The sequence below is a fragment of the Nannobrachium achirus genome, assembly GCF_963921795.1.
Source record: "Nannobrachium achirus genome assembly, chromosome: 20".
Lineage (NCBI taxonomy): Eukaryota > Metazoa > Chordata > Actinopteri > Myctophiformes > Myctophidae > Nannobrachium > Nannobrachium achirus.
Window position 1 is genome coordinate 18950226 of NC_137827.1, and position 16668 is coordinate 18966893.

A 16668-nucleotide genomic window follows, 5' to 3' on the forward strand; every position below is an offset into this window, starting at 1 on the left:
TATAAAATAAGATATTAAATGGTTTCCGGGGCAAATAAGCCAAGTGATTAATAGGATCTCCTTTTAGTTGACCTTGTACCAGTGAACTGTACCGTCATGAAACTGTACCCTTTTCTATGCAAACTTCTAATAAAGTCTTCAATCAATCAATAAAACTCTGACTGTGTACAATATGGTTTAATGGTTCCACTTGTACACACTATCTGTGTGTGCTGTGTTCTGACATCGACATGAGGAGACAGATATGCCTATGATACAGCAGAAGGTTGTCCTTCATTTCATCCAGTAGTTTGAGACAAGAGGCGTACTTGGACTCGTAGAACGTAAAGATGATGTTCCATTTGTACACAGACTTGTAAGGGTACAAACCCCCATAAAGGAACCCAGAGTCCCATAAATCCACTTTGAGAACCACTGTTCTTCTAAAATATATGCAGATCTACAAGCTTGTAGAGATCCATTTTCATATGGCCAAAAATATGGCTGAAGTGTATGTTCTGCAATAATAATTACATAGTAACTAGTGTTCAAATGAATGGAGTAAAAGTACAATTTGCCTCTGAAATGTAGTGGAGTATAAACTTAAAAGTATTGGAAATTGGAAATACTCAAGTAAAGTACATAAACATAAATATTTAATTTTGTTTGTCAAACGATGATGTCACCGGTAGGAAGGATTTGACAGCTCTCCTATGAGACCCAGACTGAATAGAAAAGAATTGTGCTATTTTATTATGAACATTAGTGAGGACCTATTATATGAAGACAGGTTGAAAAGTGGTGAACTACTCCTTTAAGTAGGCCTACTTAATTAAAGGTACTTAGTTACTTTACACCACTGGTCAGGTTCAATCTGTTTATATCTAATAGCAGTGGTTCTAGTCAAACCTTTTTTCATGTCAAGGTCAAGAACCCTAAATTCATGTGTATTTGGCCCAAGGATCTGAATATGTTGTGTGAAGGAGCACCCCATATATTGATTTGTGGTGTTAAAAATGTAAAAAAAACTATTCAAAAATGTACTGTAAGTAATTTCACATTTCTTTTTGAAAATAGCTGATGTACAGTATATTAGGGGCCCTGGCCCTTTGAGGAACCCTGCATTAGCTCATGGGCCATTGGCAGAGCCACCATAAGCTCCATTTGGTTCCATATGTACACTCTAAAGGTTACAGGCCCATAAGGGTCCACATTTAGGCCTAGAATTATTGAATGCTTTAACCAGTGGAAAATAGCAGATATACAAGCTCACAGCACCGAGTGCCGCGCTGCGAGCTTGTAGATCTGCTATTTTTGAAACAGTCGTGAAAATGTGTGCAAATCTTTGAATATATGTATTTTCAAAGCGAACGTTTGTAACTCAGATTTTGCTTCTGGGTGGTCCCTGGAACTAGATATTTTGAGATGGGGGTCCGTGGCCAAATAAATATCATTTTGGGGGTCCTTCACATGAAAAGGTTTGAGAACCACTGACATAGTAGTCTCTCAAGAACAGACTAACAGATCTCCAGTTAAGTGAAAAGGAAGGACCTTTTCTTTGACAATGGCTGGCAGATTGCTGACATAGAAACATAGGTTTTTCAAAAAAACTTTAGAAGGATTCAAAAGACACTTATAGAATCAGGTAAAAATTCTAATTTTCACGATTTTTCAAAAATAGCAGATCTACAAGCTCGCAGCGCGGCACTTGGTGCTGCGCTGTGAGCTTGTAAATCTGCTATTGTTTTATATTTAAAGCATAAAATATTGCGTCATATTGTGTTCAGGCCTAAATGGGTTAACTATCAACTATCAGAAACATTTTGATCGCATGCCCCAACAGGATTGCCCACCAGCTTTATAACATTGAAAACATGTCCAATCACAAACAATAATAAATAAAATAAAAATCCCAAAAGGATAAAATAGTTTTATTTATAGTCTCATAGTAAAGGTACGCCTCAACTTGCAAGACAATTGTTGGCAGTATGTACAACATACCTGTAATTTCCATGGAATGGAATAAACAAATATCTATTTCGTACACACTAAATTTACCTCTGCAAGAAAAAGAAAAAAAAAAACATAAAAGATATCAAACAAACATTCCCAGGACAGGCAAATAACTCCGGGGAAGGTTTTTTCCTTTGCAGAACTGACAACATTTACAGTATACAGTATGAGTATAGTGTTTAATACTACTAACACACTGATATGGAGTTGTTTTTGTTCCAATAACAAAAATAAAAGGTTTACTATCTTTTAACTGCATTGTGTGTAACATTCAGTATCCATTTGTGGATTCGTTTTTGCTTTTTATACCCAAGTTGTGTTTTGAGATAACACAAATAGAAAACAAAATAGTTGGACCTGTAAAGTGAGAAATATATTAAAACAAAGAGGTCAAAATTGTTCGTCCAAAAAAAAAAGAATAAAATAACATCCAAGCCAGACAACAATGTACATGAGATAAGAAATCAATTCAATGGTTTCATTTTAAATATATAGGGATTCTTTTGATTTCACAAACATTTCAAAGACGAAAAAAGAAAAGAAATGTTCAGCCATCTACACTGATTCAGAAGGGTTGCATCTTGCATGACTTATTTTTTCCTCCAAAGCAACTTCTTTTCTGGAAAAGTACAAATATTAAAAAGGTAAACTATGTCTAAGGACAATTTTTTCCAAAGGTCTCTTGAGTCTCAAAAACTTTCCAACAAAGTTAGCAGAGGTTTCCCAAATTCTTTTAAACAAACGGGGGGTGTGGGGATATTTGCTGTCGCTGTACTCAGGCTTGATTTATACTTGGCTGCGTGCCAGTGCCGCGCACCAGAAAAAGGACAACTTTTACAACAAGGGTTCATATTTTAGATTTTAAATAGAGAAAAGAAAAGATGAGTGTTACAATGTTTTTATTTACTGACATCTATCGTTTTAGCGATTTTGATTTCAGTTGGTGGAGGCATGCGTACAAGTGGCTAAATATGTCTTTTTAGACACAATAAGCCGGCGATTTATTTACTATTTACAGTAACACGAGGCCTACTAGACCCAATAAGTCACATCTGCCCATGAAATATTGTGCATCTTGGGAATGGGCTAGTGTCTAAAAAGCCATATTTAGCCACTTGTACACATGCCCCCACCCACTGAAATCAAAATCATTAAAATGGCTAAAACGATAGAAAGCAGTAAATTAAAACATTTTAACACTCATCTTTTCTTTTCTCTGATTACAATCCAAAATATGAACCCTTGTGTAAAAAGTTGTCCTTTAAAACCGGGAGAGCATCCGTTTTTGGGGGGAAAGCATCCATTTGTATCCGTTGCTAATCATACACGGCGTATGAGTACACTGCAAACATGGAGACATACATATATAGGTACATACGCACTCGGTAAAGCAAGGGAGCACTTGCACCGCCCAAAAATAGCAGATGTGTGGCGCTGCGAGCTTGTACATTTGCGATTTTTTGGGGGGGGGGGAAATCTTGAAAGTGTGTGAACTACCGATTTTAGAAGGCAATTGCCTTAATGGGTTAAGCTCTGCGGCGCGCTGCCCAACTCGCCATGGCTTGTTTTCGGCACGCGACACCCGAGCACGCAACAAAGCATGAATCAGGCTTAAAGCTTTTACACCTTTGTCATCTTCACGTGTTACATATGAATGGTAACCAGAGAGGGTTTTTTTTTTAAAAGCATAAAGTCCTTCAAAACTGCAGAGCTGCCACACTTGAGGGGGGGGTTGAGTGTGTGTGTGTGTCTTGGGAGTTGTTGCTGCTTGCGTCACGAGAGAGAAGTGACAGGATTGTTGGTTGGGTGGGAACAGAGAAAAGGTATTAGCCGGGGACCCACAAGCCCAAAAGCTCAAGGAATAGGGTAGGACCTGTGATTTTCTGCCGTACTTTTTATTTCTGTTTTATCTATTCGTTTGGTCATTAAGGTCCAGAGAATGAGAGGCTTGCTCTGCCGGAAACATCGCGAAAAAAAGTTATGCCCATTTGTATATGCACTGTCCCATTGACTCCACTACCTAACCCTAACCCTTTTTTTAATATTTTTCTTTTCCTGTGTAGTCACAGTGTAGTGGAGGCAATGGGACAGTGAATATACAAATGGCCATAACCTTTTTTCGCGATGTTTCTGGCAGAGCAGGCCTCTCATTCTGTGGACCTTAATGACCAATCTACTGGTAATAGATAAAACTGTAATAAGAAGTACAGCAGAAAATCACAGGTCATCTCACATCCTGTAGGGATGGGTCCCTGACTATATAGACTTGCTTTTCTTTCATCTTCTTCTTCTTTTTTTTTTTTTTTAAGTTTAGACATACTGTAGTAGCAGCCCTCTCACACCCTATCTCCACCTGTATCTCCTGGACTGGCATCAGAAGGCTGGATCGGAGTGAGGAAAGGTAGGAGTGGTGGGTGGGGGGGAGGGAGGGAGGGAGAGGGAACAACAACAAAAGAGTCTCTAGTGAGAACGCGGGGGGTCTAGCCTATAGAATAAAGACACCAAGGATCAGGTCAGTGAAGTCACAACAACCAAGCATCACCAGGAGGGGGGTGGGGGGGCAGTTTGAATGCTAAAACGGCACCATTGTAACGTTAAAAGGCTCATTTAAAGACCATCACACACCGAGGGAGGGCGCGTGACAAATAAACGATACGAAAATGTATTTTTTTCAATACATTTCGCATCAAAAACTATTCATATAGGCCCTAGTTGATGCCTTTATAAGCTCATAACAAATCAATCTAGTTTCCGAATAAAAAGATTATGTTGCTTTATCGCCACATAATGTTCACGTCTTCTGTGTGATAACATACAAATGTTTGGGTCAAATTAAACTCGAGAAAAGAAAAAGGAAATTCACACGCCTCTGGTGTGTACTGTACAGCCCTAACACACACAGTTGAACGTCCCTTCTCGTTGGACAGATTTTTGTATTTATTTTTTTGTCTAAAATCGTTTGTGGAAACAGTGCCCTGTGACGAAGTATATTAATGATGTCTTATTAAATGATGTCTGGGCCCCCGCGCAACAACTACAGGCTACAACGCACTTCCTCCTTTCAGATTTGGTCATTGCGACGCCACACCGTCACCGATCCTTGGTGTCTTTGGCTTCTACAGTCTAGCTTGGCTCCACACGCAGCTTCTTCCTGGTGGGCGGCTCCTCGGGCTCCGACTCGGAGCTGGAGTCGGAGCCGCCGTCGAAGGCGGACACGGCGCTGCCCTTGCGGTTGGTGTACAGGCTGCTGTCCGAGGAGGCGTAGTTGGCCTGGAGCTGAGTGTTTCCCTTGGCCTTCTCCAGTGCACGGACTGGAACCGCAAAAGAAAAGAGTAGGGGGGGAAAAGCGTTACTTTGTGTTGGGCAGAAACCGCCATTGTTCTAAGTTTTTGTGGTTTTTTTTCGTAAATTGACGTTCTAGGGCTGTCACAATTATTTTTCATAATCGTCATAATCTTTCCATGTTGAAAAATGTTCATATATTTAAAAAAAAGTCAAAAATAGTGGAAATAGCAGATCTACAAGCTCACAACGCGTTGCATCGCGACGCGTTGTGAGCTTGTAGATCGGCTATTTCCACTATCAATGTTCTTTTTTAAGTAGTAAGTTGTCAAATATGTCAGTCATTTCTTTGTATATTTAGGTTATGTGTCATATCTACCATGTACAACTTCAAAGCCTAAAAGCCAAACAGAAATGTAATTATCAACGACAAAAACACAATTAAATCGTTAATCGCCAATTATTTGAGTGACAATTAATCGTCATGTAAAATGTCATATCGTGACAGCCCTATTTGTGTTGGGCAGACACCGCCATTGTTCTAAGTTTTTTCTTATTTTTCTCTAATTGTGTAGACTTCTTGTAAATTAATGAATGCAGATGTTAAACAATAAAGTAATGCAGATGTTTAACAATAATTTAACTGTTGAGAGCGTAAAATGAATCCAAATTGACCCATGAGGGTCCAAAGACACGTTTCGAGTTTGTAGACCAGCTACTTTTAAATTTGAATCATGGAATGGATCCGGTTGTGAAAAGGAATTTTGAAAATTCTGATCTACAAACTCCCAGGGTCTCTCTATTAAATTATAATAGTATGATACAGTAGGTCATGTGGTCTCTCTATTAAATTATAATGGTATGATACAGTAGGTCATGTGGTCTCTCTATTAAATTATAATAGTATGATACAGTAGGTCATGTGGTCTCTCTATTACGTTATAATAGTATGATACAGTAGGTCATGTGGTCTTTCCAGTGTGCATCCTGAAACAGTCTGAAACTGTCTCAGTGTAATCTGCCCAACAACAGCTGACCAGTACAGCAAGTAGTCATACAGTCATGCTATACAGACAATTAATTTGAAGAGGGGGGAAGAGAGAAGGATTTTGCCATTTGATTAAAATGTTAAAAAAAGGGTTTTATTATTGTTTCCTTTTTTTCCCTTGTGTGTTGGTCTCAGAATAGTTTTATGCATCAGGCCTCAGCATAAAGACAGATTTATTTTTTTTATTCATCAGAGACCAGACACACAAGGTATACAGATGGACTAGCAGATCTACAGGTCCCACTATTGGAGTATCGCTGAATATTCCTTAAACACGCAAAAAATTAAACTATGAAGATAAGCGGTTGCTGCCCGACAGCAATGATATGTTGTACCATGTCAGTAAGCTATTTTCACAACATTTTACCAGTGGGAAATGCTTGTCAGGGTGGAGGGTTCCCAGTTCTAATATGATTATTTCCTGAAAAGGTTGAGGACCACTGGTCTAGACTGGAGGGTTTAAATGGTAAGTGTTTTAAGTATATATATCGTCACTGTCGGGCAGAAACCTTGTATCTCCAAGTTTCACATTTCTACGTTTGTTTGTAAAGTAAAGCCCTGCTTCATCATTCAAGACTCTACAAGCACACAGATCGTCTGTTTTCACTATTTTAAATCATTTTTAACTCACTTAGTGCCGGTCGACTTTCAGATCAACTATCTCACTATGGACTTCCCTGCCAAGCGACTTTAATCGACTTTTATATAAAAAAAAGAAAAAAGTTTTTTTCTTTTTTTTGAAAAATTATTTTTGGACCCCATTAAATCTAGTAAACATGATTTCAATTGCGATTTTGCATGTTCCACCCCCATACAACCCCATCTTTCATACAGGGCAGCCATCTTTGCTTACATAACATGTAAAACATAATGGCTATTTTCTCAAGAATGCCTGAACGGATTTCCAATCTGATTTTTTTGTTTGAAAGCTGTGAACAGCCTGCACAAACATGGTGCATGATCTGTGCATGGGCGTGCATGATCTGTGCACTATAAATTACATGGAAGTCTATGGAGACTTATGGCGGGGAGATCCCAAAGAAGGCATATTTAAATGGCAGTAGATGAGTTAAAATGATACTTACGAAACGAACGGTTTTGGACATACAAGGTTTCCACCCGACAACGACGATATATTGGTATTTCTCCATGCACCAGTACAGTAGGTACTGACATGTATCCTGAAGAAGGCTGTGCTGGCCGCTATGCGTGCGTTATCCCAGCCTTTAACATTTTATAATTAACTAGCCACTGCAAATAAACGCTTTTTAATTTGTTGGTTCCTTTTTCCTTAGTTACAGTAGGTGATGACTTACCCTGCTGCTCCAGCAGTGTGTTCTGCTTCTTCAGGTCATCGATGTCCTGCTGGTGGGTGTGGTTTTTTCGCCTCATGTACTGGATGTATTCTGTGGCTTTGTCTAGAATCTGTGCTCGGGAAGCCTGTTTAACAGAGCTCTGTCAGCACAGAGGCACAAGGCTAAGACATAGCAATGCTACATCACACATATACATACATTCATTGAGATTATATACATATGTAACAGAGGTGATCCGAACCTCCCCACCCGGTTTCGAACCCGGGTCTCCCACGTGAAAGTCCAATATCTTAACCATTACTCCAAAGGGATATCCCCTATGGAACGAGAGCAGATACTAGACTTTTGAGGCTTCAGGCTGGGGCTGCGACTCTTTCCGCCACACTCACCCCCCTTTGACCTCCTCCTACAGGGAAGCCCAGATCCGGGCCATGGCACCAATGTAACGGAGGTGATCCGAATCTCCCCACCCGGTTTCGAACCCGGGTCTCCCATGTGAAAGTCCAATATCTTAACCATTACTCCAAAGCGATATCCCCTATGGAACGAGAGCAGATACTAGACTTTTGAGGCTTCAGGCTGGGGCTGCGACTCTCTCCGCCACACATATATAATTGCTGCCGGGGCAGAAACTATGAAATATGCCTTGGGAGCTATAGTCAACTTTTTCTTGAGAAACCGAAGCCAAAATAAAAATAATGTTTCAAAAATATTTATAAAAAAGATTCAGCTAAATATGTGTTTCTATTCAAAAATGACCACAAAAAGCGTAAAATAATGATAAAATAATCATTTTGGCCATTGTCAGACCGACTTTGTTTATATCCCTTATCAATCAGAAGAGGGATATAAACATATACCCGTATTTTCCGGACTATAAGGCGCACCGGACTATAAGGCGCACTGTCAATGAATGGTCTATTTTCGAACTGTTTTCATATATAAGGCGCACCAGACTATAAGGCGCACATAATAGACGCTACCGTTGCGTTATGCATCCAACAGATGGAGCTGTGCTAAAGGGAATGTCAATGTCAATGAATGATCCATATATAAGGCGCACTGGACTATAAGGCGCACTGTAGTTTTTTGAGAAAATTAAAGGCTTTAAAGTGCGCCTTATAGTCCGGAAAATACGGTATATAAGTCGGTCTGACAATGGCCAAAATAATTATTTTATCACCATTTTACGCTTTAACAGTAACACATATATGAACCTTAATCTTTTTTATAAAATATTTATGAAATATTATTTTTATTTTAGTGTCCGTTTTTCAAGAAAAAGTTGACTATAGCTCCTTCAAGTCTACAAGCTGAGCAGAGCACAGATCTCTGGCAGGAAGCACTTTATAATAATACCGTCTAATGACGCATACACGACACTGTGTGTTTGAGATGCTAACTCTCCCCAATGACAACAAAACTGTGTTGAACTTGACATAATGTTGACAAGTCATTGTTGGTGTAACTAAGGGTTAGGAGGAAAAAAAAACAATAGTGACAGTGTACTTGCATAAGGTAATCGTAGGTTCAATATGCTGTTTTTAACTTAAAACAGAGGATGGAAGCCTTGCCAGACAAGCTTCAATTGAACCATCAGCTGATTTAAGAGGTCCACGTCATATGCACATTTTTCAAAAGGTTTGACTAGTGGGGCGGGGCAACCACATATAGGCTCTAATGCCTTAAGTTTTGGGTTTGAATCCCAATGACGCTTTTCTGCGCGTCACTCCCTGTCTCTCTCTCCCCTTGTGTCCTGTCTCCACTGTGTACTATAAAATAAGGCAGAAACACCCCACAAAATATATATAAAAAGGTTTCACTAGTCTCAACTTAGGACGCTCGGGCGTCGCAGTGGTAAAGTACCTGCCCACTCCCTTCTGTGGGTCTATGGGTTCGATTCCACCACAGTGCATCCGGCTTGGACAAACATCCGAGTTGCCGGTGTGTTGTTTTGTCGCTGCACATACGTACATACTCATATGGCCTGGGGACGGGAATGTTGCACGGGAGGAGTAGGACAGAGGCCCTACAACCTCCCGTTGGGGACTCCTCACCCGTAGCGTACAACAACGGCTGGCAACACAGAAATGTGTTGGGAGGAATTGGCATTATGGTAGCAACTAAATTGGGGTGGGAAAAGGGTCAAAATAATTCTAAAAAACTGAAACTGTCTCAGTGTAATCTGCCCAACAACAGCTGACCAGTACAGCAAGTAGTCATACAGTCATGCTATACAGACAATTAATTTGAAGAGGGGGGGAAGAGAGAAGGATTTTGACATTTGATTAAAACGTTAAAAAAGGGTTTTATTATCGTTTCCTTTTTTTTCCTTGTGTGTTGGTCTCAGAATAGTTTTATGTATCGCTGAATATTCCTTAAACACGCAAAAAAGGGTCAAAAGGGTCAAAATAATTCTAAAAAAAGGCTTTGACCATGCAAGCAGATTGTGAACATGAGGTCCAAAAGTGACTAACCATAACTGAACACAACAGAGAGTATGCATCATATGCCACTCAGGATCAGCACCGTGGACAGACTGAGTGGAAAAACATAAAGCAGTATGAAGCATAGGAGTTCGGAAGTGCTCCTCCTTCCTTACTCCTCATGACTCCGACTGACTCCGTTTTTTGCCACTCAGTAGGCGTTCCCGCATAAAATCTCCGGGTACAATGATGTCACGCACATACCCTCTATTCGTTAAACCCATACCTACCTATGTACATGTTTTGCCAATCAGTTGCAGACAATAAACTAGTGAACTGACACCAAGCAGTGTGTGATGACTTCTGAGCAGCAGACAGAAAGGGTGGGCTACATCTACACTTAACCATACTATGCCTAACTAAACTAAATGAATTACAACACATTGATGTTTAAATCCACATTCACCATAAAGGCCCTTTTCCACTGGCAGCGATAACGATGACGATAACGATTTAAAAAAGTGGGTTTTCAATTGAAGTGGATCGGCATTCGGCAGCATCCACTCAACACCGATACAGACAACGATAGCCGACAACTACATCGTTAGGATCAACAGCGATGTGGTGAAGATCACAGTGATATGGAACTGGGTCTCTGACAAACAGCTCGAGGTGCGCTCTGCGCGAGCGGCTGTTAATTGGCGCCTACTTCACATTGATGTCCGATAACTTTATCGGACATCAATGTGAAGGCATAATTATCGCTGTGATATTTTATGGCTATCGTCATCGTTATCGCTGCCGGTGGAAAAGGGCCTTAAGACATGTCATGTACTGTGGGGGAGGAATGTAGTTACCGTCCCCACACATAAATCCAGGAAATAAACACATTTTCCACCCCTGTCAATCTATAGAATTTCAGTTTTTTGACTTTTACCATAAGATATGCACAATTTAAAAAAAACATATAACAGAATCAATTAAATGTGTACTCCACCTCTCTGACTTTCTCCCCCTGTAAGGCAGGCACGGAGTCTCGTAAACTGTGAAAGCTGTCTTTAATGTGGTCCCTGCGTTTGCGCTCCAGCGCATTGTGATGTGCTCGTTTGTCCGCCTGCAAACACACAAATGACATGGTTATTAAATGCACATTCCCTTTCTAGCATGTAAAACCATCAAATGTGTCATGATGCATTGTCTGTTTTTACGTTCCTAATCCAAGTCAGCATCGGGACCACAGTGGCACTCCACTCGTATTCCATTTAAGAATTGTACTTTTGCCATATAATTAGCTGTTGACATATCTTCTCATTCCGCAAATGATTCTGTGAATAATTACTTCCTTGGGTGTTTAAGTGACACCATATTTTATTCTAGGGTATCAGGCTGCATATGAAAGACACCACCCGTTTCTGAACTCACAACTCAGTCTAGAAGAACTTTGACATTTTTTGGAGCATTTACAATTCACAAAACAATTCAAATCATGATACATGTCCCAATTCACCATATGAAATGTTGCTGAGGTCTACAGAGTAATTACCTGAGAACCAGCCCTCAATTACTCCATTACCAATAATAATCTAAATCAGTGGGGTCCGCGCTGCAGACTCTCATAGGTCCTCAAAGGGGTTTCAGGCGGTCCCCAGCAAAATGTGTCAATTAATATATCATAAAAATCAGTCTAACCACTTTAACCCTATATACATACCTATATATAGAGCTACAAGCTCACAACGCGTCCGTTGCATTGTGAGCTTGGGGAGCGTAGCGTTATTACGACGTTCAACGTCACATTCGTCCGACACTGGTAAACGCTAACCTGCAGACGCTGTTGAATGCTACCCTGGTGAATGCTACTGTGCCTTAACCTAACCCTTACCTCAATTAACTATGCCCAAACCTAACCCTAAGTCGGACTAATGGGACGTCGACATATTCAGATTTCACTGTGAGCTTGTGGATATGACTATTTATTTTTCAATCTTAAGAAGACTTTAGACACGTTGAATATTTGTGATACATTACAACACAGTAATCTTGAAAGGGGGTCCCTGGCACAAGTTATTTTCAGATCGGGGTCCGTGGCCAGTCTGGCCACACAATTTAATTTGGGGGTCCTTGACATGGAAATGTTTTGAGAACCACTGATCTAAAACATCATATCGTCTGTGTCGGGTGGAAACCGCATATGACCAAATTCAAAAGTAGTTGTTCAAATTCAAAGTGTGTCTGCTTCGCCCTGCAGATCTGCTACTTTTGTGTAATGCTGTAGTATCATCCAAGTAGGCCCTACTTGGTAGGGCATTCATTTACAGGGGGGAAAAAACCCCACAAAAAGTTGACATTTTTACCCATGTAGGAATAATGTTATGACAGACTAGCAGGCCAATATGGGCCAGCAGAGAGTAACGTATCACAGCTCGCTGATCTAAAGCTGGGGAACCAGCTTAGCCTAATGGGGGAGGGGAAGCCCTTCCTATGGCTAGAAATGCGCCTACCAACATCAACAGTCTGACATGGTTTCAAATAAAAACGTTACATAAACTTATATAAAATACATTTCATGTGTCATTGGAAAACCAACCACACATAGCAGATTAGGCAAAAAAAAAAAAAAAAAAAAAAAAGGCTAATCTGTGATTGCCCTATGAATACCTGTGCAAACAAACAGTTAACATTTCTAACAGATACTGAGACATGCACTGCAGGGGCACTTGTTACCCTATAACCCCCGAAGTCTCATCATTTGTGTTGGCTAATTGACAAAACATGAAAGCACACACAACCGTTCTGTTCTACCATAATCTGTTCTTGTTACATAAGAGAACGCAAGCTGGCAGTAAAACATTGGCTACTGCTACGTTATGTTGTTGTTATACCACACAAGCTAGTATGTCATTTACAAAGATCACAATGAAACTAAAATGGACATAATAATATATATGTATATATTTTTGTACCCTGCTAGCTGTCAGCTAAATATAGCCAGGGACACTGGCTTGCTTGCGTGGGCTTATGGGATGGGATTACCCTTTCATGGGTAATATTTTACCACCTCCCCATATGAATATGTATACCCCAAAAAAGCAGAACTCTCAAAGTAAAAGCAAAACATAATGCAAAGTGGGTGTGTGGTTATCCATTGACCCGAACATAACATACAGCACTATATGCTGCACGTTCAGGCTTTGCTGCTGCCTTAATACCCATTTAGGCCTAGAATTATTGAATGCTTTAGCTGCGAGCTTGTAGATCTGCTATTTTTGAAAAAGTCGTGAAAATGTGTGCAAATCTTTGAATATATGTATTTTCAAAGCGAACGTTCTTAACTCAAATTTTGCTTCTGGGGGGGGGGGGGGGGTCCCTGGAACTAGATATTTTGAGATGCGGGTCCGTGGCCAAATACATATCAGTTTGGGGGTCCTTCACATGAAAAGGTTTGAAAACCACTGACATAGTAGTCTCTCAAGAACAGACTAACTGAGCTCCCGTTAAGTGAAAAGGACCTTTTCTTTGACAATGGCTAGCCAGATTGCTGACTCAGAAACATAGGTTTTTCAAAAAAAAACCTTAAAAGGATTCAAAAGACACTTATAGAATCGGCCAATCGGGTCAAAATTCAAATTTTCACGATTTTCAAAAATAGCAGATCTACAAGCTCGCAGCGTGGCACTCGGTGCAGCGCTGTGAGCTTGTATATCTGCTATGTTTCAATAGTTAACGCATAAAATATTCATTCATTCATTCATTCATTCATTCATTCATTCATTCATTCATATAGTCGTGGCACAACAACAATCCACATCTTCGTCTAGAATGTCATTTTCTAGTGACCTCGAAGGAGAGAAATGTCACCAGATACTACATTTAAATAATGATCAGGGTTTGCTGGTGGTGGGTGGTTGGTGGGAGCACTCAGTGGGGTAAAGACAAGTAACTACTTAGGTACTGTGCTTAAGTACAATTGAGGTATTTGTGCTTTACTTGAGCATTTCGAATACTTTTACTTCTACTCCACTACATTGCAATGTGAGCTTGTAGATCTGCCATTTTCAAAAGATTTGTATGCATTTGAAAACTTGAAATCAATGGGACATTCTGCATAAATATACTTCAAGTACATTCTGATGCCAATACTGTTGTACTTTTACTCAATTCTGGACTTGAAATAGAGTATTTTTATATTGCACTATTTATATTTTTACCTAAGTAAAACATTTGAGTACTTTTTCCACCACGTCTGGGTGGGGGGGATGACTTTCAAATAAAAGGCCGTTTCAACTCTAACCAGTAACCAGGACTTGTTTATGTAACGTAATGGGGGTGGTGGTGGGGGAGCAAAACTGGGTATTTTTTTCTTTTCTTTTTGCACCAGACTGGTCCAAGCAAAACAACCGATCTACAAGCTAAGTAACAACAGATCTACGAGCTAACAACGCGTGGCATCTTGTAGATCTGTTGTTTTTCTTGAGCATAATATACACGATTGCTGGGTCCACAGAGCTATGGGTTGAGCCGTCCCTCGATGGATCGTTTCTAAACCGATTCAAGTCCAGCAGCCTTAACGTGACCTTTACTGACAAACATACTGGGCTCTGGTGGGATCGCAACATAAAAAACAGACAGATTGTATTTTCTCTACCCCCCATCTGCTCCTCAATTCCGTCGCAACGTTATTTAGCCAACCTTTAGCCATTATCTTAGCTAACGGGCTAGAATAAAATAAAATATAAAACCACCAAGGACTCGCGCGTGACGTCACGGGCCAACGTCAACAAACAGGAAGTGCTTTTTTTAAAACTAAACAGGGCCCCACGTTTTTGTCATTGTACATATTTGTATACATTTATCTTGAAGAGTTATAATTTTGTTTTTAAAGGGAATTGCTGTATACACTAGATATTTACACTGAACGAAAGCGTGAACGATTTCAATTCACGCCACTAACTAGTTCTTATGAACGACCTAACTAACACTGCCTGAAACCGCCGCCATTGTGAGACTACGGGGTAAATGTAAATAACCCTTGTCGTGTCACACGATAAAATGAAAAGAAATAAGAAAAAATACGATAAATGAATAAAAAAACGATACATTTCCCCACTCGATTTTGATGGCGTCGCCGTCCCATCCTTGCTACCTTCGTCCGAGCTAGCAGAGGGTCAGCTAGGGTAACGTTAATAGCAAATGTAGAAAACACGTTACGAGGGTTTTAGCTCCCACTAGCCATCCAGCGCTTAAACAAAACACACACACACACACAACCAAAACACTTACATCACTGTCCACTTCGATGTCATCGTTGTCGCTCATTCTTCGGGCGAGGAAAGAAAAACAAAAGCCAAAACAGCCGTCTCAAAAAAATAAAGGAAACGCAGCAGCAGCGACTAAACAACACGCCAATAATAAAAAGCAGAAATCTCTGGCTGCTACTACAGCAGAGACATCATCATCATGACGACGAGCCAAGGCGAGGATCCTCTACACGTGATTCGCCTACACACACATGGACGGGAAAACATGTATGGCGCATGCGCGACGACCGCGTGGCTCTCTGGGTAGTGGAGTTTTTCTTAACTAGTGTAGAATCCGGTGTGATCAAATTTGACTTGAGTGCTAGTACAAAAGTATTGGCATGAAAAGTATAGGGGGTGAGGACTGGGCGGGGCCTTGCAAAAATCGGCCACTTCCGCCCGCCATCTTAGTTGCTATCTTTCTTGTAAGACTCTTGGATAAAAGGAAGCGATGACCGGAGAACAGCATTGACAGTTCGCTGGTTGTAGATAAGACTGATTGGTCAATGCAAGTGTACTTACTCTATTACAAGTCGAAGTCCAGTAGGCCTATTCAAAATGTACATGAGTAAAAGTATAAAAGTATTGGTAATGGTATCAAAATGTACTTAAAGTACCAACAGTAAAAGTAGGCCTACTCATTGTGCAGAATGTCCCTTTCAAGTTATCAAAACATCTTTTGAAAATAGCATGGATCTAACATTGTAAGCTTGTAGATCGGCTATTTTCAAATGGTCAAGATATATGTATATGCTGAAGTGGTTAATGATGTTTTGTAATAATAATCAAAAGTATAGTAGGCCTAGCATTACTAACTAAAGTTTTGAAATAAATGCAGTGGAGTAAAAGCAGGCCTACAATATTTGGATCAGAGATGTAGTGGAGAAGAAGTAAAAATATTGGCAAAGTACATATAACTCAAAAGTGTAGGCCTACTTAAGTACAGTACTTAAGTAAATATACTTAATTACTTTACACCACATAGCGTGCCTACAGCCAGTTATTGGGCCACTGCCAAGACCACTTGCAATTTGACTCGGCCATTACTCGGTCAATTTTCATCAAAAAATAAAAATTTAAACGTGTCCATATTCACTGGAATGTCTGCTTTCATTTGCTGGTGCTCATTATTGTCTACCAATAAAAAGATATCACGCTAAAATCACGACTTCGGCTGTCCATGCATGAGCGCAGAAAGAGCACAAGCAGATCAGAACAGCCATCACATTCATCCATTGCTTTGGAAATAAAGATCGGTTTATAATAATATAACATTCCCTATAAACAGTCAAATGTGTGTGATCGTT

At 40.1% G+C, this 16668-nt stretch overlaps 1 protein-coding gene across 2 annotated transcripts; it reads right to left on the reverse strand.

Moving 5' to 3' along the window:
* Positions 1 to 4553: 4553 nt before the first annotated feature.
* Positions 4554 to 15492, reverse strand: LOC308305741 (protein max-like). 2 transcript variants are annotated; one of them, XM_080750592.1, is made up of 4 exons: positions 15345 to 15492; positions 11062 to 11178; positions 7639 to 7762; positions 4554 to 5303 (listed from the first exon to the last, which is right to left on the reverse strand). In XM_080750592.1, exons 1-4 carry the CDS (start codon positions 15378 to 15380, stop codon positions 5116 to 5118), a joined length of 465 nt encoding a protein of 154 aa, XP_080606718.1. In that variant the 5' UTR covers positions 15381 to 15492; the 3' UTR covers positions 4554 to 5115. The 2 variants fall into 2 exon arrangements, with proteins under 2 accessions (XP_080606718.1, XP_080606717.1); XM_080750591.1 differs by having other exon boundaries at positions 7639 to 7777.
* Positions 15493 to 16668: the final 1176 nt, after the last annotated feature.